At 37.6% G+C, this 23,936-nt stretch overlaps 1 protein-coding gene across 6 annotated transcripts; it reads right to left on the minus strand.

Annotated features, from left to right (window-relative positions):
* Positions 1 to 1,841: 1,841 nt before the first annotated feature.
* LOC112564997 (E3 ubiquitin-protein ligase RNF216-like) lies at positions 1,842 to 23,471 on the minus strand. Of its 6 annotated transcripts, XM_025240239.1 has the most exons (20): positions 23,309 to 23,464; positions 22,546 to 22,679; positions 20,952 to 21,214; positions 18,481 to 20,184; positions 17,787 to 18,042; positions 14,713 to 14,833; positions 13,557 to 13,715; positions 12,205 to 12,321; positions 11,026 to 11,122; positions 10,142 to 10,201; positions 9,539 to 9,687; positions 8,668 to 8,856; positions 7,860 to 7,908; positions 7,479 to 7,578; positions 5,815 to 5,893; positions 5,227 to 5,324; positions 4,225 to 4,357; positions 3,818 to 3,907; positions 3,162 to 3,225; positions 1,842 to 2,358 (listed from the first exon to the last, which is right to left on the minus strand). In XM_025240239.1, the coding sequence occupies exons 2-20, from the start codon at positions 22,572 to 22,574 to the stop codon at positions 2,324 to 2,326; spliced, it is 3,792 nt and encodes a 1,263-aa protein (XP_025096024.1). In that variant the 5' UTR covers positions 22,575 to 22,679; positions 23,309 to 23,464; the 3' UTR covers positions 1,842 to 2,323. The 6 variants fall into 6 exon arrangements, with proteins under 6 accessions (XP_025096024.1, XP_025095991.1, XP_025096033.1 ...); XM_025240206.1 differs by having other exon boundaries at positions 17,787 to 20,184; positions 23,309 to 23,465; XM_025240248.1 differs by lacking the exon at positions 18,481 to 20,184 and having other exon boundaries at positions 23,309 to 23,452.
* Between the last annotated feature and the right edge of the window lie 465 nt (positions 23,472 to 23,936).

Raw genomic sequence — 23,936 nt, forward strand, 5'->3', positions numbered from 1 at the left:
ACACGGGTTCGACAATTAAGAAGAAAAAAAAAAAGTTCAGATGGTAGTTTTATGTCACTGTGTTTGCATTTATGAATTTATATACACATGCTCCGTAAGCTTAAGGTGCCAACAAGATGTGACAACTAGTTATGACCCATGAGCCAGGATCGAGCTGATCGATGCAAACATTTATCCTAGAAGTTGGCGTTTTACACCGAGCCAGCAACTAAGGCTATATCACGGCAAGGCAGCCAGCCTGTAAACCAGTGGTTCTTAACCTTGTTTGAGGTACCGAACCCACAAGTTTCATATGCACATTCAAGAACCCTTCTTTAGTGTCATCACGAAATGCGCGTGTGTTTTGACCTCCGTGGCGGAGGCTCCGCCGATCCCCCGAGACCGACTCACCGAACCCCTAGGGTTCGATCGAATCCCGGTTAAGAACCACTGCTGTAAACAGATGTCACTTGCAGAGAAAGAACAGCATGCCCGAGACGAGAGCTGAACCCAGGACAGCCAACCCTCAGTGTATTGCTGACAGGCGTTAACCGTTACGCCACCGGACCGCCATTTATCCTAGCAGGTTGAGGGGAGAGGAAATAATGGACAAAGCTGCATCACAGTCGGAAATTCAGTCAGGTGATAAAAGCTTCGCGCGACCCGCTGGACAGTGAAGTATGAAAGATGGGGTGGGATGAGGTAAATAGATTGGTGGCAGCCCGGTTACTGTAACAGACTGGTGCCTAATTATTATTATTTTTTTTTTTACACACTTTAGTGCACATGGATTGAACATAAAAACACACTTTCAGATTAACTCTTATTTTTGATGGAGCATGTTTATAACTATTGTCTTTTGGAATATTTGTTCTCTTGAAAATGAACAATTTTAACTGGTAAATAGGGGAAGGGGAAACTCATAACCCAGGTGCCAAAAAACTCACATGCTGTTGTGAGATGTTATAACCCTCAACTTTGTGTAGTCACCATCTGACCCAGTGATCACACTTGTGTCTCACCCATTCTGGCCATGGTCTTTACATAGGTAACCAATACCTGATTCTGATGTTAATGAACACATTATGTAACATCACTTCATACATCTGTTTATGGAAATGGGATATTGAGTAATACCCAATGTTATGAGACACATTAGGTGTTCAGCTGGATAATGATCAAAACTGACAGAAAATTGAAGGGTATGTTAGTAGGAAAGAAAATGACAATAGCGGCAATTTTTTTTTTATTTACACGGGTGGTAAAAAGAATGAGCGAAGCATGCTTTTGTGTCATCTAGCCCTATACACGGAAGAATAAACTAAACTGGCTACTAAACTATAAAGAACAGCAAGAGGGAGAGAGAGGTAGCTGGTTCCCAGTTTTTGTCCCAGCTAATTTTTCTTGTGAACTCTTTCAACTCGTATTTTATTGTCAAGGTGCATGTGTGAGAGAATAAATACATAGTGGTTTGAGAGGAAGTAATTTAATAGTGACAATTTCTAGTGTTAGAAGACTTGCTCCCATGTTAATAAAATTGTCATTTTTTAATCCATAAAACAATTTTTGTGTCATAAGGAATATGTTTGAGTGCTCCCGAGACAGATGGCATAACTGGTTAACAGTTTGGGAAGCTGAAAACAATGAAAAGAAGTTGAAAGAGCATAAAAGTAATAAACTGACATAAAATGTTACAAACGTCCATACCTCAACTTAAAAAAAAAAATTAATTCAAACCTTATATTTTACCCCGATTTCTCCAGCTTTAAGGAAAAAGACCAAAACACCATATCATGACAGTCAGCTACTCAACTTTCTGTATGTTAAAAGAACTTTAAACACATAAAAGCAACACAGTTTTATAAACATTTGTATGTTTATTAAAAAATAAAAAGATCTGCATATTTTTTACATTAACTGGAATACAATCCATCCAAGATTACTTTCCCTCACAAAACTCTCAACATTGCATACTTGATGTTCCTATAAATTTCATTAATGCTTTGAAAGGGGTTCTTGCATGTGATCAGAATAAAGTTCAAATTTTTTCGATTTCTTTTTGGTTCATGGCCATCTTCAGCAGAACATTACTGAAGTGTGCTGCATGTCCCTTTAAAAAAGCTTCTTCTTAAGTTTGTACACAAAATTTATTCAAATATTTGACATCTTTCATGCTATTACATCTGGTCAGTAAACATGCAACTATAATAATGACAGCTGCATTATTTTAGATAGTATTTTAGTGAAAATGCCAAATATCATTTAAGAAGATATCCCCATAAACACTGTAATGAATGTCCCAGAAAGTGTCGTTTATTTTTTCCTCTTTTTGGCAGGTGGGGCATCAGGGTACACCAATCACTTTGTTGTCCAGATAGCCTGTAAACATAGGAAAATTCTATAGAAATGAAAATATTAAAACAATTCTCAATCCCAGTGTCTCATACAACATCCTTCTTCAGACTTAACTTGATTGTCAAAGTTACTTCTTAAAAACCCTTTGTGTTACCACAGAGAAGTGTCTGCTATGAAGACAAACGGCTTGCCATTAAAGGCCAGTAATCTTTGCATGACCTTGCTGGCAAGGATCCAGCAGTTGTTTAAAAACTCATGTAACCATGAATAAAAAGGACACTTATGTGCAGATATGTACATCATGTGTCTGACTTTGCATACTCTTGCACATTACCATTTTAGTACAAATACACATAGAATGTGCACCTACCTTAATTCACCTGTTGACAACTTTGCATATCATATAAACAACTGTATGAACACTAACAACAGGCAACAAACTAACTGGCAGTGATTTTATGCAAAAGCAGAGGGTGAAAAACCAGATATAAAGGAAGTGCATGTCTGAAAGTATAATAATCATTATGAATATTTGTACACATATGATAGAGAAGGGGGAAAAAAAAAAAAATTCCTGGCACTTTTGCACCTGTCTCATAGAAGGTTGTCTGAAAAACATCTACATTATAAAAAAAACAACAAAAAAAAAAAAACACACACAAAAAAAAAAAAAACCAGAAATAAACAAATAAACTTCCCCTATGTTAAACTGTAAAAAGTAATTTTGAATTAAAGTTATTTAAAGCTGTCAAATAGGCTATAAACTACCTGGGATGGTTAAGCTTCAAAATCATAACACAGAAACCCAAGGCATCAACCTGTCTTACCGTGCTCTTTCCTCTGCACTTGTGCTTCTCTCTGCACTTCAGCAATAGCTTTCTTTTCATCTTCCTGAACACAAATCGAAGAAAGTCAATCACAACATGCATCTTCTGGCTATGCTGCTGCCAATAATATGCAAATGTGTTCCAGTCCAGGGGCTAATTAGGTGCTGCAGTGATTAAGCAAGTGTAAGTTATTGTTGCTTTCTCATTTATCTCCAGAAAAAGTTTGTGGAGGAACATTGTTAACTTAAGGGCAAGCATATATAGTTATGAAATAGTCTGAAGACCTTGCAGATGCTACTTTGCCCCTGAGGCCATAGTTGCCTGAGGCAAACATGCCCTGGGATAAGGTAATATAAAGCAATATCTGAAGGGTGTGGAGTACATGTATAAGGTGCAACCCTTGATTTCCCCAATCTACCTGAATTCAACAGATTACCTTCAATCACAACTACAGCACCTGAGTGGCACAGCAATAAATTTGTGTCATTCATTTGAAGAGCAGTCCAGAATACATTACACATATGTACAGAACTCCTAATAATAATACATGCATACTTTTGCACTCACATAAACCTCATCTCTCTCTCTCTCTCAAACACACAATCTGCACAGTAAGAAACCAAAAAAAGATACCAGATCTCACTACATCAACATACATCAGGGTTAGTCCATAATGAGCAAGCAGTGCATTGAGTGCAGCCCTTGCCTGGATCACGAGGATGTTGGCAGAAGTGCTTGTAAGTAATCTGGACAATCAAATATGTTTAAATGGTTTCAATGAAAAAAGAATCGAGGAGACTAAAAGGATCTAGGAATAAAACAGAGAAAGACAAAGATAATATCACAACAAAATAAATTTAGCTTATAAAATTATTTGCTTAGGCCTTGGAGAAGAAAATAAAACAGAAGTGCCTACAGCATAGAAAAACTGATTTTTAAGCAGACTATGACAATATGTAATGTACAGAGCCAAATTATCTCTATGAAAAAAAGAACATGGTTAAAAATGATGAAACTGAAGCCAGAGATGTTTTCAAGAGTGGCAAGCATTTAATCAGCTTACTGAAGGTTTGCGACAGAGGTAACACATGGTAGCTCCACAACGGCAAATCATTTTGTTGCATCCTTCTTCTTTAAAGAACTGAGCTTTGCATCTTGGGCAAGTCCGCACCTTCAGAGATGTCATCTTCTCTTCACTGAAATAACATGTGGCAAAGTCTATTTAAACAAGCATTTTAAACCATGCAAAGCAAATTCTTAATTTGGCGAAATAAAACATTCTTGAAAAACATGTCCAATTCATCTTGTTTTTTCCTTTCTCTCTAGAAAGTTTGTGAGCAACTCGACACAAAAAACTTCAGTAATTCATGTAAACATTCATTAATGACATGCACAAAAAGAAGTGCATAATAAAAAAGTAACAACAAAAATAATGATTATAAAAATAATTGGATTTGTAAAGTGCATTCTCCCATGTGGAATACAAGCTCAATGCGCTACATACAAAAGACTATAAATGAACTGACATAATAAACAATAGCTTCAGCAAGCTGATAGCACAATGAAAAAAAATACACGGATAAATGATGAGGAGTGGGTAGAACAATACTCTTAATTATGCAAGATATTTCTTAATGAGACAGAATTTGAGGCCAGATTCGAGGCTTCAAATCTATGGTTTGAAGAGAAAGGAGAAGAGAATTTCAGACAGTGGGGCATGAAAAGAAAGAAAAAGCCTCTGCCAAATTTCTCCTATCTGAAGCATGGCACAGAGAGGAGAGCAACACTGGCAGACTGAAGAGATCAACTCAGGTGGTAAGGTAAAGTTGGTAACTAGTGCCCAATAATATAAAGAGCTTGACTTGGATAGTAAGGTAAAATTGGTAGCTAGTAGCCAATAATGTAAAGAGCTCGACTTGGGAGCACACAGCCCTTCATCTTCATGAAAAATATTACAAACTGCAGCAAAAAAAGGGTTAGGTAAGGGGATTTTTTAGCACAGGAAGGTTAAACTGACTACAAAGTACACAAATCATATTTGTACAGAGAAAAACATCACACATACTACTCTTTGCGAAGTTTTGTCTCATCCTTCTTTTCCACTTCTTCACATGACTTTCCCATGTGATCTTCCCAATCTTCTTTACAATCGCGACATGTTGTCTGTGAACAGAGAGATATTTCAGCTTCAGCCTCACTGGGCCTACCTGGCCACAAACTGCACAACCAAATAAGCAACTACTTTTACAAGTCATATTAGTTCCATACACCTACTGTAGCTTTACAGGTAAGGTATAGATAGTTCTGTTACTTTTTGCTTGTTAGACACTAGGGTGTCAGAGGCACTATTTATCTTGGTATTTGTTTTTTTTTGATGAGGAAAGAGTTCTGTCCCCTCTCTTACTGTCTTACCATCCTCAATACTCAAAGATAACAGATACAACTGTAGTTTTCTCTAATCTTTCCAAGATCAACCATTTAAGTATGCTACTCTATTCAGTAAGTCATCTGCCAAGAACGATCAAAGAAGAAAGAGGGAGGAATAGAAACAGCTGAAGACAATGATAAATAATCACGTGATAAATAATCTCTCTGGTTCCAACTGCAAAGATAATGGACACAGAATTGCTGAACAGACTGTCACGTAATTCACCTTTTGACAGCTGGGCCCAGGACACTCGAAAATTTGCACATTTGCATCAAGTACTGCAGCCAGATTACAATATGGGCACCTGGTAAAAATGAAATTTTACTTGTAAATTATTTTTATTCAGTATTACCAGACGACCTGCTTAGGAGCTCAAATACTACAACTGCTCTTTAACCAAACAAATTATTGACCTGAGCAGGGGGGAGGGACCCATGAACCAGACTGCAATCCCCACTGCCCTAAGACTATAAAATAACTAGCACATGTGGTTCCAGCTGTCTTCCTGTAGAAGACAGGACCTGTGCAGGTAAATCCTCAAGGCTCTCACTGGGTCCTGTAGATGCACTAGATTATCCTGGCCTGAAGAAAGCAAGGTCTGTATCACAATGAGCTTTAGGCTCAAAAGAGGCCCAGGAGGAGGTGCTGAAAGGTCGAAGAAAGCACGGCCTGGTATCCCTTAATGATGGGAGTCAGACATTGTGGAACAACCAGAGAAAGAAATCAGTCATCTTACAAGAAGAATTTTCCAGAGAGATTTTGCAGCTGGCACCATTGGGTATGAGCTCTCTACTTAACTTAATACATCATTAAAGTGGAGGACCTTCGAGCGGCTGCTTAGTCTCTCTGGCATTAGGCAAAACAGAGCGAGTCATAGTTGCTTCTGGAGGCACGAAGTCCCTGGAAGCTTCTGTAAAAGGTCTTGGACCAGCACCAACAGGTCACACAACCAGTACGTCCCAATGGACTGGGGGCATCAGGATAACCCTTGCAGCTGAGTTCTTGAGATTTGTCCAGGAAGTGAGGATAAGTCTGATTCTATGATTCCAAATGTAATCAGTAACACAGACACATTTGTCTTCTAGAAATACTTTCATGCATTTTATAAAATATATTGGTCTATTAGCATATGCTTCCACAGGAGACTTTCTCCTATTGGGGGAAGATTTAATGACATTTTGCATGCTACACATCTTACACAATGTCTGTTTTTTGAATTTTTCAACAGCCGATCTTTGTATTTTTTATTTCCCTTGAGCCAATGCTCCTAAAATGAACACTTTCCTGGCAGTTTTAAAAATCAAGATGGCAGACAAAATGTCCTGAAAAATATCACAAACAAAACTTGGCAGTCATGTGACTAAAATGGTGGTGAGGCAAAGAATCATCAGCACTTATGTTGATCCAGATACGAACTTGAGGATTTATTAAGGGAGTGGAAAATGAATATAGTCAGGTCGTCTGGTAAAGTTAAAACACAATTATTATATTTTTTATGTTACAGGATAGTGTTGTCATTCAGTACTGAAAACAAAAAATAAGAATAGCATGACCTTACTCTACATCTATTCATTTTCAAGTTCATTCTAAATCAATGTACTTTATTTTAAATGCACAGGCATCTGATCCGAGCGTTTTGCTGTGGTACATAAACCCCCTGCCAAAAAACAAAATACATAGCCTTTAAGTGTGAAGAAACTGTCAAATGCAGAACCAAAAACATGTACAGAACCAGTCTATATTGAACTACATTAAACAGACAATTTACCCAACATCTACATCATCCCCAATTTAGTACTCAGATTAAACTGATAGGTAAACTATAAAGCAAAAATAAAAAGCAAAACAACAAAAATAAAAAAAGAGAGAAAAAAATGAGGTAAAACAACCTGACAAGGTCTGAAATCTCAGCCATATTAAGGCTCTCTTCCGCAAGACGCTCATCATATTTCTGCATAACATCATCAGGTAGTGCTTTTATAAGCTGACCTGTTTAAGTAAATAAATGATAATATATCCTTTTGATAAAGAAAATATTTTAAATACATTTCTAGCTATTTCTTTTTGCATGCTAGAGCTCAAAATGATTTTAATACAAAAAAACTTTCTTGTAACCTTCCTAAGGTTCTCTACAAAGGAACCAGGCTTCTTGTCACAATCTTACCATCTTCAAACTTTGATGAATTTTGAAAGTACCTGCTACAAACTACCCTAAATGCTCCAATCACCAAATCTCACACATGCAACCATAAAATCCAGGATATACTTACTCTTGGGAAAGGTTGTTTCACATCCTTCTGTCATGCACATCAAATTCAACTGCAAAAATAGTTTCTTCATGTTTATCATCATTTTCTCACTCTTTTCCACCTGCTACCAGTTGAAAATTTTACAGAAAATCATCAGGTCTGAATTTTTACTTGAATAAATTCTTGTAAATTTTTCTTCTTTGTGTTTTAAAAAAATAAAAATTTGTTGTAGTTCTCAGCTCTCTGTATGGAAGAATGGGACATGATCTCTTTTATTTTATTTTTCTGATCCATTGTTTTATCAAGCTAAAAATATGAATCAAAGGGGAAAGGAGGTTAATGATTTACATCAAACCAGCAGCTGGGTCCTTTAAGCTAAGACTATATTATGGCAAAGCAGTGGGTCCTGTAAATAGGTGTCACCTGCAGAATGCTCAAGACAAGATGTGAACCCGTAACACCTGACTAGCTGACTCTTATTATGATAACAAGCTCTTAACTGTAATGCCACCAGACTGCATGTAAACACTCGAGTACCCAAAAAACCCTGGAAATTGAGACAGCTGTGAAAAAGGTTAACAGGAAAGAATAAAATGTCTTTTCTATGTCACAAGGCATAATGCAAGCTTCTAGACTGTCAACTGCGAGCAAATTTCATTGTTCTATATTAAACAAATGTAGAACCTATCTATCTTCATACGCAGAGCACCCCAGCCCAACCATCTACAACAACTTAGATCTCATACTGCTTGCTCATTTCTGCCTCCTCCAGCCTTTCTGCTCCATCCTACTTTTCTGCTCCTCACACAGCCTTACTCTTGGATCTTACTTTTCCAGATCCAAAGATAGCTTCCCGCGCATATCCCTGCAGACAGTCACAGCAGAAGAGATGGCCATCAAAGCACTGGACAAGCTTTTCAAAGGGGTACTGTGTATAACAGCATCCACACTCAATGGCTTGGCCTTCTTCATAATACTCCTTCTCCAGTAGCTGCCAAGCTATCTGACGGTCAGATTCCTGCAAAAAAAAAAAAAAAAAAAAAAAAAAGCACATTAAAACCGAGATAGTAATCAAAGAAAAAGAAAACATGGGTAAAGAGACAAAATTATGTCTCAATTTTAAATGAATTGAAAATCATTGTTTGAAGGGAAAAAAGTGAATGGTCTACATCAGGGATGCACAACCTACGGCCCGCGGGCCATATCCGGCCCGCGAAACTTCTGCCCACAGTGCAGGAAATCGGCATGTTAGTAATAAAAGAAGACATAAAAAAACGAAAAAAAGGAAGAAGAAGTAGTTATCCCCACGTAGGGGCGTCTCTCAATCTTTTTTTTTCGATGGATACGAACATTTCGATTCAGTGCTCCGACTTGGTGTCTCTACGATGCAGCCGGACATTCAGAAGTTGGTTTCGGGAAAACAACTTCAAATATCCCACTAATTACTACATAATTAATGGTAAGTACAACTTATTTCTAATAAAAAATGGTATCTGCTCTATTTTTTTTTCCTTTTTGTATTTTTGCGGTGAAGTGGCCCGCGACACGGCTGTCCGAAATGGATATGGCCTGCAGGCCGAAAAAGGTTGGGCATCACTGGTCTACATAGTCAGCATTACCTATAAATGAAGAATTAAACGTAACACAATGACAATATTCCAAAACATACACAAATTCTTTTTTAAAAAGAAAATAAAAACCTCCTTCTCTTGTTTCAGATAGTCCTGGACAAACTCAGTCTCGGCTTTTAACTCTGGTGGAAGATGTTGTATAAATTCTTTCACATGCTTACCTAGCATGCGAGGTTTCTTTAGCAGATAGAAAACTGCTTTCCATTCATTACCTTTTCCTGAAAATGGATGTACTCATAGAAAATGGAAGACAGAAAGCGGGAGAATATTTAAATTTAGCCATCAAAACCTTTTCCCATTACCCTTCCTCATGCAAAGTCATGTCTACATCATATCTACTCAAATGAATTAATTTCTACAAGTTTTTTTGAAAGATATTTTAATAACAGGTTTGGCACATCAAAAACCATTGGGATATTTTATCAGGCTTGTATCCTTCTCTATTAAAAATAACAGGGCAAAAGAGTACAAAATAATACACAATCATTAAAGTGAACATCATTATCTTTTAAAATAATTTGTTTTTTTAAATTCTATCCTTTCCTGTAAGAGCTTGCATATCATGGTGAGAAGCCTTGAACTTATTATTTCTTCATTAATCAAAAATCCAATCTGGCCTTAACTATGTCATTAAAAGAGTAAACCTTCCAAGCAAAAAGATGAACAACTCACCCTCATGACACACAACTGTGATTACTCTGGATTTGGAATCTGGGGAGGAGCTTTTTACCTCTAAAACATGAAGACAAATCACAGCATTCCAATTAATCCAGAAAAATATCATCTTATACGTTTTTTTTAACGCCTTCTTTATCCCTGGCTTACAGAAGACAGAAATGCTTGAAATTTGGCATGCAGATATACATGGTAGTAGACAGGATTTTAGCAGAATTTGAATGTATTAGTTATTTTTTGAGAGATATTGCTTGTGAAGCAAAAAGCAGACCACCCCACCCCCTTCCCCAGAAAAAACAAACAAAAGACAAACATAACTGGCCTATTTTCTCTATTACAACAGTTGTTGTCGGCAATTTTCATTCAACTGTCCGAACCAAAAAATTCGTCAGTATTCTCTTGACTGGCATGATTCTTGAACTCCCTTTCCGACCCACCCACTTATTAGGCCACTCTTCCCTGGTCCCTCTGTTCATCAGTGCAAAACTTTAACCTCACTTTTCTGTTAAAAGCAACTCTAGGTAGAACTTCACAGCATTTATGAACTCAGTTTCATGAAATCTTCTTCACAACTTTTTAGGATAATGACAGATAACAGCCACAATTGTTTTTCACAACCTCTCTATGCAGGCACACAACAATGTCAACAAGCATTTTCTCAGACGAAAAGCAAATGATCTAGTTGTAGGTTAATTCCCCTATAACTGCTGATGTGTTGAAACAAAGTAAAACAACACTTATCATAATTTTAAGGAGCCCTATGGGACAACTTAAAATGACTAGCTTCCATCACACACATTTGTTCAGGGTTCAAATAAATTGCCACATGGGCAGTGTTACTATTATGCTTAAATATTAAATTTTTAAATATTATTTCTCACCTCTAGTGCTAGCCATGGCTTTAGTAAGGCATCTGTAAACAGGAGCATAATGGTAGTTGTACCTGGACATCACCTGCTTGATCTCATTGCGGGCAATCTTCATGCAAATTGAAAAAAGAATTTACAAGAGCTCAGACCAACATCCTCCATAGGCAAAAGTTTTTGTAATATTCATTAGCAGTCAGCTTCAGGTCCTAACTTTGACAGAAAGTGCACTTTTCCTTGACCTGACATGTACCACTTTTGCCTGTGTTCTATCCAGTCAAGTATAATCTTTATAAAGCTGAATTATTAAAAAAAAAAACTCGCGCAAAAGGGATGTATTCACCGGCAGTGTAACACACTGTGAAATATCTCTCTTTCTCAATCAATATCTTTCATGCCTGTTTAAAAGATGTACAAAATACACACACAGATTAAAGAGCAAGGTCTACAACAAACAAGGTGAGTTAAAATATGAAAGATGTATTCTTTCAAAAAGGGAAATTATGTAGCACTTTTAACTCAATTTTTGCGTTCTGGGTTACCTCTAGAAATGAATTAGTGTCTGTGTTTTCAACAACACAATCCAAAATAGCCATATAAATATAAATTAAAATCATTCCACTAAAGTAGAACAAGAAGACTTCCATGCACTCTAAATATTCTATTATTGCTAACTTCCTAAAGAAGAGGGATAACTGATATAGGATTTTCAAAAAATCCTTTAGACACAGAATGCTATGCAATATTTGATAGGTGAATCATCTATTCCAAAAAAAAAAAAAAAAAGCCCTATAATAGTTACAAATCCCAAAGATATGAACAGCTATTGTCTATGATAAGAAAAAAACAGATATACTGCATAAAATATTATCCACGATGATAAAATTAACCAAAGGTCTTCATTGCTCCATTATCTTGAATATGAGAATGGGTAAACAAGGGTCTTCTTTCAATTACATACTTTTTATATAAATAACTTGGTGGCAAAAAGCTTGACATACAGCTATGCATTAGTACCCCGTACTTATAACAGTCATAGTGAAAATATTTTCTGATAATTGAAAAATTGTGTACCACATTTTTGCAAGAATAATTTAAAAAAACGTTTGTAATTGAAGCCAGTTTATGTAAGCAACAGCACCCATTAACCCAAAAGCACATGGTGAACAACAAAAGCCACATGGCTTATCATACCATGCGAAAGTCCCATGACAATAAATCCCATGCTGCAGTGGCGATGGCTGATGAAGCTACGATAACTGGAGCACTGTAGTCATTAAAATAATCTTTCTTTGGTTTCTTCGTGAGCTGCTGCATTCAAAAGTAAAATAAATTCTCTTCAGAGTTACACATCTTGAAATCTGCTTCTTATAAGACTCCAAGAATGAGTGAAATTGAAACCTGCATACCCAAGTGGTAACTCGTGCTTACCACTCACTTTCACTTACATTTCACTATTCTGCCAACAAACCGTTGCAAACACCCTCACCAACACTTATCTGAGAAAAGAGCATATTTTAAACTTATTCTCAACACTAACTTTCCATTAAGGGTTACACCTATGTAATATGCATCGATTTCTGCTGTTTCAAAATAGATATACAAGAACTTTAAAAAAAAAAAAAAATCATATAAATTTCTTTTCAATAGAACAAGCAGAATTTGACTTTTCCTACATCCATGCAGTCTGAATGTTCTCTAATTTTTAACTACCCAAGTAGTTAGGTATCTGTTTGTTTGTTTTTGGTGTTTTATGCCATGCCAGCAACTAAGGCTATATCATGGCAATAAAAGAAGTTTTTACTTTTAAAAGTTTCAGGGTAAATTTCCTCCAGTTATTTAACTTAAAATTAGACCACGATAATAAAATAACTAGATGTTAAAGAAACAAATGTGGTGTAAAATGGTATCTGGTAAAATGTAAAATGGTAGTTAGGTATCTGGAATAAAATGTTATGACCACAACTTTTTGATATTTGGATCATCCATTTTAGAAGAAAATGAACTACAGTGTCAGATCACTCACATGTAGGACATATGGATATCTACCAATAAAAAAAAAATCCAACCCAACTACAACCTATAAAACATATTCCAGAATATGTTTTGCAGACACACTGATATTTTTCACATTTTTGAAATGGAGGGTACTCTAAAGAAAAAGTTAAGTTTTTTTTTTTTTACCCACACACTCTCTGTGGTGGAAGTAAATCACTGTAGGAAATGAAATGCAGTTGCTTCCTTTCACACATGATGCACTAATAAGAACAAAATTTCTTATACTGGTCATACATTTAACATCACATTCTATGTAAGGAAAAGGTGATGACAGTTGACCCATCATAGCTGAGTAAATGCATTAAGTCCTATACCACCCATGCATGATACACAGCTTGAAAAATTCATGGAATATGCACATAATGTATAAAGTGTAATAAGTTTGTATCAAGGATAGAGTAATAAGTTTGTATCAAGGATGACTAAAGGGGATTGACTGTGCTAATATGCAGACATTTGAAATAACACTCCAAAGACTTCTCTACTACCACTGAATGGCTGGAGTCTAGACAAGTAGGGAAATTGGGGTTCTCCAAAAGCTGGTTTAAAACATTATTGAGTGCATGGTTCCAGACGACCCCTGCAGCCAAAAAGCGCTTCAGCATGTCCCGCACATAAGTTATTTCAATATTTGGAAACACCTCAATCTGCAAAAAGACCAGAACACAAAGTAACTGAAATGGACATTCCTTCACAAAAGGTGCTTTTCATTTACAACAATTAGGATGGTGACATAAACATATAAAACTTTGGCAATCAAAACAACAGTAATTGCATATTGCAGGGATGCCCAACCTACGGCCCGCGGGCCAGACCTGGCCCGCAATGCGGTGCCATCCGGCCCGCGAAACTTCTGCCCACAGTGCAGGAAATCGGCATGTTAGTAATAATAATAATAAAAAAAAACCCCCGAAAATAAAACCCGAAAAAAGGGAAGAAGTATTTATCCCCACGTAAGGGCGTCTCTCAATCTTTTTTTCGATGGACGAACATTTCGATTCAGTGCTCCGACTTGGTGTCTCTACGATGCAGCCGGACATTCAGAAGTGGTTTCGGGAAACAACTTCAAATATCCCACTAATTACTACATAATTAATGGTAAGTACAACTTGTTTCTACTAAAAATGGTATTGCTCTATTTTTTTTTTCTTTTTTGTATTTTTGCGGTGAAGTGGCCCGCGACACGGCTGTCCGAAATGGATATGGCCCGCAGGCCGAAAAAGGTTGGGCATCCCTGGCATATCGGATAGTCATACTTAAAACACACCAGTTATGACTAACATAAAAACCAAACCCAGAATTCATTTATGAGAAGGATAGAGTTACAAATATAACTCACCAAATCAGTGAATTACCAGGTTCTCATTATAAGTAAAATATCTTGCATAGCTAAATATGGGGTTACGATCTTAATTGTTTTGTGTTGACTACATACTACAAGTGAGACTCTCTTTAATAGGTGGGTTGAACCTTAAACACTCCAGCTGTAGAATAAAGCAGTCTACTGGTCATTCCTCATTGTCCTTTTGAATTTTTTCGGCATTTATCTCCACATCTGCATGAACATTTATCTCTTCATATTTACATGTTTTATTTTGGAAATATAGAAATAAAAGGGAGATATATGATAAAAATTGTACATACAACACTCTGTACAGCAAAATCCAGTCCTCGATGTTCAGGTAGCTGTTCAGTTTTGAGGGGGCCTGCTGGATTGTTCATTGCCCTTTGTGGGCTATTCTCCATAAACTGTACAGATCCCTGACTGGCAACATCAGACAAGAAGAAAATAGCATTTTCAATGTCAAAGCTTATATGAAATAAGGCTAAATTTGAAAAAAAAAAAGAAAGAAAAAAGATCATACTATCAACCAACATGCACAACAGGGCTTCTGCTAAGGCTAAATTCTTTGGGGTCCCAGGGACCCCTTCTTCAGATTTTAAGGGGTCCCTGTTCTTCGCCCAAATTTGAAGGGGACCCCATTGACGAAAGTTGAAGGGGTCTTCCAAACTTTTAATGCATACTGTACACAATTTTTTGCATAAGCAGAAGCCCTGCACAAGTACAGCACATTAACATACACAGCTGCATAAACATTAAAAAACCTTCAGCATTAACTATTAATGACAAAAAAAAAAAAAAAAAAAAAAAAATCCTCCCTGAAAAGAAAAATTGCCCCCTGAAAAGTCAATGGATGGTCCAGATAATGAAAGCTTCTCCCTTTCTGCTTATTAAAAAGTAAACTGTGCATTAACTGGAACTCAAACAACCTGCACTCTCAAGCAGCCATCAAAAAAAATAAAAACAAAAAAAAAAACACCCCCAAACAAAAAAAACAAAGCAAAAAAACAACAAACAAACAAAAAACCAAAAAATAATGTTTCAACTAAAGCTTATTTGTTGTAGAAATGTAAGTTCAAACTTGGACATTTGTCCTGAACTCCTGCCAATTCATTCTTTTTTTCTTAATTTGTTTCAACATTAGTATTGTTAATACAGAGTTTATCATATTATTTGGTATATTACAGGGTATAACATGATTTTGGTTTGTTTTGAATAGTAACTCTCATCCAAAAACTGCATTTACTCATCCCCGTGGGTACTGGTTAACAGAGTCTACTGTATATTAAGGCATAAAAACCTTTCTTTAACCAGAAACAAGAAAATGAAAGATAATGATAATCTGATGAATAAAGCAACATTAAAAATGTTTCTGTCAGCTGAGAATAGATACTAGAACAGTGGTTCTTAACCTTGTTTGAGGTACCGAACCCACAACTTTCATATGCACATTCACCGAACCGTTCTTTAGTGTCATCACGAATTGTGTGTCTTGACCTCCGTGGCGGAGGCTCCACCGAACCCCTGAGGCCGACGATCGAACCCCGGTTAAGAACCACTGTACTAGAATAACAGTGTTTGGTAAATTTGAATAGGCAACATGTATTAATTAACCATTACCGGCTGAAAGAAGATTGAAAAAAACGTTATTATAACTTTAATCATGGCCACCGATTAAGCACATATTTTCAGAACAAGACAACATCGTTTACTAAAGGCATGCATTTGAATATATTTGTTTTCCTCTTTGTGTGTATGTGTGGAAGAAGGGATGAGTTGTACCACTAATCGCAAACTGTCAACCTAAACGTTCGTCACTGCACTTCACGCCTTCTTGCATTCCTTCCACAGGGAATGCTTGGGTTAACATTATAGTCTTGATAACTTAAACGAAAAGCCTCCCAAACCTACATTTTAGCTCCTTTACCCGGTTCATAAAAAGTGTCATCGCGTCGTAAAAACTCTTGAAGTTGTCTTGATCCACTCTTGGAGTTGAGATCCACTGTCTCGAAAAACGTCCGTCGAATGGGGATTCCACAAAATAAGACTGCTTAGAATCGCGTAAAGAGTATGATCAATTTGAATCTCGTCTATTTAAATGTGTGTTTATGTGGAAAACGTTGAAGGATTTTAGTAGAATGTTGCGTTTAATAAGAGAAACTACACGGGACTCTTTTGTTGCTTCCACGAAGTCTCGTCGTTCTCCGTCACGTGACCCTATGACGTGTGGTTTCCATAGTGAGAACCATGCCTCGAGAATGTGCTGCACCCGATTGCCACGAAAAGATGGGAAAAGATTCAAAAGTTTCTTTTCATCAGTTTCCGAAAGACAGAACCTTACAAACAGAGTGGGTCATACGGATAAAAAGACGACGTCAAATCTTCGCAATGACCACAGACACTTCCTGTGCGTGTGACGTCACAAGGAGACTGATGTCACAAGGAGACTCGTCTGGTTGACCATCTCGGGAAGATATCGCAGTTACTCGGCGGAAGGACACAAGGGTCGATTTCACTGGATTTTTTCGATTTGAGTATCCATTTATATTTTATTACAGTTGCTTTATTTTTGTGAACTGATCTCTGCTTTTCAGAACCTAGCGCGCTACAAAACTCCATCATCACCTACTCCGACTCGATTCTTGTTCAGACGGACGCTCGCACTCTTGGTTTCTGAAAATAAAAGAATGGAATCTGCGCGCGCCCAAGAACTGTGTAACGCTGCACCACGGGTGGACATGTCCGCCTATTCCACTGTATTTCCGGCGCCGACGTGTCACTGCGCACCAAAGCTTGCACTGAATGAGAGAGGCCTGGAATTTTACCCTTATCGTTCCCGAGACTAATCACACGGTGTAGATGAAACATCAGCTTATATATCTTCCACAGCAACCTCATCTTCGACCCCCAGCCGAGCAAAAACACACTCCTTTTTTAACTGAATTGCCTCATTATTCAACTTACCTACGCAGCCTCCTCCCCTCTTCTAAGAAGCTCCCTGAAAACTTTTCACTAAAAATTGAAACTTTAATTTCACTAAAAATTTAGGAAACGTTCCCCCCCCCTTCCTAGTATAAATGTTCAATCATCATCCGGAGACACACCAGGCGAAGTGTAGACCTACAAACTTTTAAAGCCATTAATACGATCATGGATGTGTATACAAGTTTGTGATACGATAGTATCACGTAGTCTGCTTTTTATGAACGCATGCGCCTACAACCTGTCATATAGATGTCGTGTTTATTTGCCAGCCACTACATTTACCCAATAAAATGTAAATATTCGGAAATATATGAATGCAAACTACAGAAATAAACATATATTATGATTCTCCTCAAATAAAAAAAACAAACTAGAAAGCTCAGACACATACCTGTCATTCAGACTGTCATCAATGACAATATCAGGATAGTCCCTGTAATCCCATCTATCAACGCCAGAAGACTCCTTTCTCTTACTGGCATCAGATTTCCCATCTTCTTTCTGGGAGTTTACAGAAGCCATGGTGTGTATTGCTTCAGCATTTAACCTCTTTCTATAACCTGAGGTGCTGGGCACTGGATCCTGTCTGCCAGCAGTAACACCATGTGTGACTGCAGTAAGCTGAACACTAGTTACTCCTGAACTCCCTGCCAACAAATGATATCTGTTTGTGTGAGTTGAGTTTGTCCAGTGACTGGCTGCAAGGTCTCCGTTTCTTTTGTTGTGATCAGAGGGATGGCAAGAAGTTATAGGTGGTCTGACACCTAAGTCACAAGTCAGATGAGAATGGGGATAAACTAGCCGTAATGGTTGTTGTTGGGTGTAAACTGTGGAAAATGTGGATGAAGGGTTCAAAGACAGAGATACCCTAGGTAAGGACGAGTTGACAGAATATGAAGAAGAGGACGGTAAATCTAACTTTTTCAAAACAGTGTTGGCTGGCACAGGAGGATAAGACAATAAACTTAGGACAGGATGGGTGCTTGCAACACTAGTGTCAGTCTTGAATGTCTTAGGTTCTTGCAAACTGCATGTGGAGATACACTGAGCGGTAGTCTTTAGTGCTCCCATGTGATTTCCATTACCATGGTACTTAGCAGCAAGATCATCCAGCTTTCGAACTGCATCTGATCTGTTATCCTTTGGTCCAGACGTCTCTGTTGCTGTTGGTCTTGGCACAGGCGGATTACTTACGTTCACTTGTAAGTCTGCACTTGGATGCATGTTTGAGACACCAAGTAAATTTACTAAACGAGAATTTGAAGGTGATGGTGTTTGGACTGTCTTGGACTGCAGCAGTTCAGCTGGTGCCACAGACAGATTACCTACGCTCACTTTTGAGCTTGCATTCGGATGCATGTTTGAGACATCAAGTAAACTTACTAAACAAGAATTTGAAGGTGATGGTGTTTGTACTGTCTTAGACTGCAGCAGTCCAGCTGGTGCCACAGACAGATTACCTATGCACACTTCTGAGCCTGAATTTGGATGCATGTTTAAGACTGTCTTAGACTGCTGCTGTTCACTTGGTGCCACCAGTGAAATGGATGGAGGATGGTCTAAAAGTGATCTTTGGCTGACAGACTGGTTAGGAACCTGTGGTGAACTCTTTCCCAAATAGACTATTCCCTCAGTCTCAGAATGAGAAATTCCTGCAGTATCATGTGCATTACTTTGAAATAAAGATGGATGAATGGCGCAGGGTGCTTGAGAAAGACCCGCTGTGGGGTTTTCTTCTAGGGATTTCAGTTTCTGACTTGAACATCTTTGCCTAGGAGAAACAATGCTGGGCAGTACCTGCTCATCAACATTATCAGTAACCTTGGTACTTGAAATGCTTGTCTCTCTGACAAAAGCACTGGGAATTCTGAAAGATGCAGGCTTTAAACTTTTGAGACTAGAAGTAGGATGCACATTTAACATATCTGTATCTTTTTCATCGCAGAAAGAAGCATTGGCAACAGACGGAGCAACAGGCAACTGTCTACTTGAGCCACCAATCAGGTGCGTGCTATTAAGAATAGACTTTGTACTGCGCTCAGCATCTGAAACACATAAACCCACATCTGAAACATGTAGACCCATATCTGAATGTGGAGCAAAAGATGATAGAGAAGAAATGGAATCCTGTTGTTTGTTTGCAGATGTTTCTGCCGTGGCACTGTTTGAAGTCAAATTCACAATTTTAGGTTGTATTATGATTGCAGATGAATTCACTACTCTTCGGAAACTAGATGGAAAGTCCTCATTAAACTCATAGTCTGGAAGGGTGTCAGATGAATCAGAGTCAAGACTGGGTGAGGGTGAAGACACTGATTTTCTTCCAGCTGATTCTACATCTGATTCTACATCTGATTCTACATCTTTCAATGAGTGACATGCTGCTGCTGAAGAGGAAGATGAGGTATAATCTCCTGCCAAAGGATATGGTCTAGTTTCTGGCAAAGCTGTAGAGCAATCATTGGCTATTGAAGATAGCAGAAGATCCACTGATGAATCTGCATTTGAATCTTCCTCACAATGATGAGCAACAGCATGAGAACTTGCAGCTGAGAAAATTACTTTTGTCTTATTCAGTGAGTCACATAAGTTGTAGTCTTCTTTTGACCTCGAAGTTGCTTCAGAAAAAGAAGGAAAAGGCACCAAAGAAGCAGCATTCTGACTGTCTTCTTCTTCTGGATGCAGCAAGCTTGGGCTTCCAGATCTTGAAGATATGCTGCTGTTGCATGTGTCTGATGTGTCCCCACTCTGCAATAACTCCACTGACCGCCACACTTTATCTCTGCAAACTAATACAGCATACCAAGAGATGTGGCTACTTTAACAATTTACATAGCAAGTTTCACAGAACTGATAATGAATTAACACACTGACAATGTATGAAAATACATTTTATGGTCATCAACATTAACCACTTAGTAGTATTCCTTTAGGAAATAACACTAATTTCTGAAAATTCTGAACTTTTAATTATAATTTGTACTTCATTTATTTATAGTATATTTTGTAATAAATTTTGAAGATAAATGAATTTCACAAATACCTAGGTCACTTCAAATATGTTATTTGGTTCCTCTTTGGGTTTTCTGTATTTGCTTTTACTCATCATTAACTGTTTCTACTTTCGTAGTTCATATGTAGTTTGTTTTCCTGTCTCTCATGTATTGCCCATGTCACATTCTTATTCCTAAGTACTAAGAACATGCTCCTTACAAGTGTGAGTATGCACTTTACAAATTTTTACATTTATTATTATTAAGTTTATATTCCAAATAAATTCAAGTATGCAGCAGCAAAACTAAGTTAACAGGAGAAAAATCCAACCTGACTACAGTATTACTTGAAATTGTTGCCTTTATAAAGGAGATAGAAGTCTAATATCGTAGCAGGGAATAGCTGATTAAATTAGTAATGTAGCTTCACCTCTTGGAGAGTTAAGAAAGGAAATCACTGGATCCAGGAAGTAAAAAATCAGATTAATCTAAAATCAGACAAGAAATCATTTGGACCATAACTGAATCAAAACAAAAGCTGTTGCACACTTTCTATTGCTTACATTTGTCGTCTGGTGTCATGCTTCCAGGATCCTTGTTCTGTGATGTTTCAGAAAGGAAGGCTTTTAAAGAGGGGCTGTCTTCGTCCAAAAGAAAATCAACACAAGCTGACATCAGCCCTTCTGAATTTCCAGCAAAATCCTTTGAAAGCATGGCAACTACAGCGCTTACACTTTCCATAGCATAGCTTGGGAAGACTTCCATTAGTTGACCACATACTTTTAGACCCTCTTCATCAAGCACCAAAGATCTCTTTTCAAGTTCACTGTTTAAAAAGTCAAGGTTTGTAAAATAAATAATGTAGAACAAAAAGCATACAGGGTTCCCAGGGACAGGGATGGTGCCAAGTAAGGACCTTATAAGGACCTTTCATGCATTCGTAAGGACCTAAGTGACAGTCATCAATGCTTAAGTTTTTCTCTTGTATGGTCGGAAAGATGTATTATTTATGAATCTGTGGTCTTCTCTATGTTCTCAAATACATGTATTTCTAGTAATAAATAATCAAAGAGTTAATTTTGATGCCTGTCTGCCATATTTAGATTAGATAACTTAAAAAGTGTCCTTAGCGTGCTGATAACATACACCGTTAATGCTACCAAGTTTTCTAGAAATCTAAGTAATAATAATTGCAAAACCTGAAAGCCATTCTTTGGTGTAATACAAAAGTCAGTTCATGTCTCTCTCGCGCACACACTCTTAACGGGAAGAGAGAGAGAAATAGAGCTATGCACAGTAGTACTAGAAGATCAAGGTTCAGAAAGAGTAAGTTTCTAAAGACCTTTTGAAAAAAGAGTGTTTTTTGCGAATACGGAAGGGCAGCTAGTGTTGTATAGATGTGTAGACCAAACATGCGGCGAAAAATCGTCGGTATTTTGCGCCAAAGTCAACTCCGAAAATAAATTTGTGGTAATATTTTATCGATATAAGGACTTGTAAGGGTCACAGAGAAAATGTGAGGACCTGTGTGAGAATTTGTAAGGACCGCATGGCAAATATAAGGACTTATAAGGCCTTACGGCGAAAATTCAATATGTAAGGACTTGTAAGGACCTTGTAAGGACCTGGGAATCCTGAGCATAATAACATTCACTTTTCTGTACAGCTATTACAGCTCAGTTCATCTGCATTTAATGGCAGGATGAAGAACTCTGAAAAAGTCAGTGAACAAACCTTAACTATGGAGCAGATAAATTCACAGAATGTAACAAACTACATCCTGTTATACACACAGGTAACTTTTTGGTCGCTTCATGGGATGCCAGTCTAAAGTTCTACGAAACTCTGTAAATTGTTAACAAAAAACCCAAAACAAAACAAAAAACATAATGACATTCGCTTAAAAAATTGCAATAACAAACAATGTACCACGTGTGTGTGTGAGAGAGAGAGAATGAGAAAAAATGCTGCAATCTGTTTTTAAACTTGCGACGTTTTCATGCCTTGTTATGATACATATCCACTGTCATGAAGATAAAATTTGAAATGATGAAATTCGTTACTTCGTCACTTCACAAGTTTGTTAAGTATTCTTCAAGATCTGCCTGTAATAATTACATAATCTTTCGTGGATTTGACACTTCGATAAAGTCTCACCTTTTTAATGCTTGCAAACTGGCCGTCATATTTCGTTAGGTGTCCACAATAACGCCTTCAACCAAGAAATTCTTCCTTTCGCTTTTTAAAAGATTATCAAAGTTTTCGACATGTGAAGTGTAGGATGGAGAGCTCTATTTTGAAGGGAAAGAACTCACAATAACGACACGTTTTCGTACTCTCGGATTTTGGCTTTATCCGAAAAAATGTTTTTCATTTGGTTTTACTAGTTTTTTAATGGCCGTTTTTAACCGATAAAATCCCGAAGTATAAAACCTCCCATTATGTTGGCAAATGTGTTGGTAATTTAATATAGCGGGTTTGGTTTCCTTTATTTTTGAGGGAGAAAGAAACACGGCATCGTATCTCGAAATACAACGAACTTATATTAAATACACATCGACTAACTTATATTAAATACACATCCATGGAAATACTACTTTTTTTTAAGATAACGCTATTTTAAATGCGGGAGAAGCACGTACATTGCACAGTGTACGTGTTCCAGTCCGCTGACAAGTGGCTCATGTACCTATATATACAGTATATCGTTTTCTTCCCTCCCATTATAGTTATCAGTAACTTAGTAACGTAAATAGAATATTATATATATATGCTACTAGGGTAGGCGTTAGAAGAAGTAAGCGATATAGGCCTTAATTGGCGGTTATAGGAGCTATACTGCTATAGGTATGTGTAGTGTAGGATGGAAATGGTTTGTATGGGCAAAGAATGTAAATAAATGCATTTTAAATTTACCTACCTCATTTTATTGTGTGTGACCCATGCAGCAACTGTTGTACGTTATTTCTTCATCGTATGAACGAAATAGCTATTTTGGATGAACGAAACGTATGTTGTCTAGTGCACTGTAAAATAGCGAACGGAAGCCCCTTATGAAACACAGAACACACATGACGAGAGCGAGCGAAAAGCCATCCGTTACAGAGCTGAACGACTCACCTACATTTAAGAGAAGACTTTATTTTTGGAAGTTAGAGGTCGGCTACAATATTATGTGGATGTGTAGTAGATTGAAGGGGGGAAAAAAGAAAAGAACAGTGCGACCAGATAGAAAACCCGATGAGTAAGAGCTAAAACTGCAGTGGAAAATTCTCCTTGAGAACTTCCGTCCTCTCCCCTGGAACAACAATTAAAGAGGACGGGTCATGGCGCTATAGGACTTGTTAGGAACCGCGACTAACCGACGGTCCGACCGAGTGTGTAGTAGAAAGACCTCGATGGCTCGATCTGTCCATTCATCGTTGTCTTAGTGGGACTTGAAGGAGCTTATAGTGTCAGAAGATGAGTGAAGAAGTCGTGCGAGCGTACAGATGAGAGAGAGAGTTCGGGGAGGTACCGAGTGTCGCTTAACGCGATCGGGCGTCGCA

The sequence above is a fragment of the Pomacea canaliculata genome, linkage group LG1 (genome assembly GCF_003073045.1).
Source record: "Pomacea canaliculata isolate SZHN2017 linkage group LG1, ASM307304v1, whole genome shotgun sequence".
Taxonomy (NCBI): Eukaryota; Metazoa; Mollusca; class Gastropoda; order Architaenioglossa; family Ampullariidae; genus Pomacea; species Pomacea canaliculata.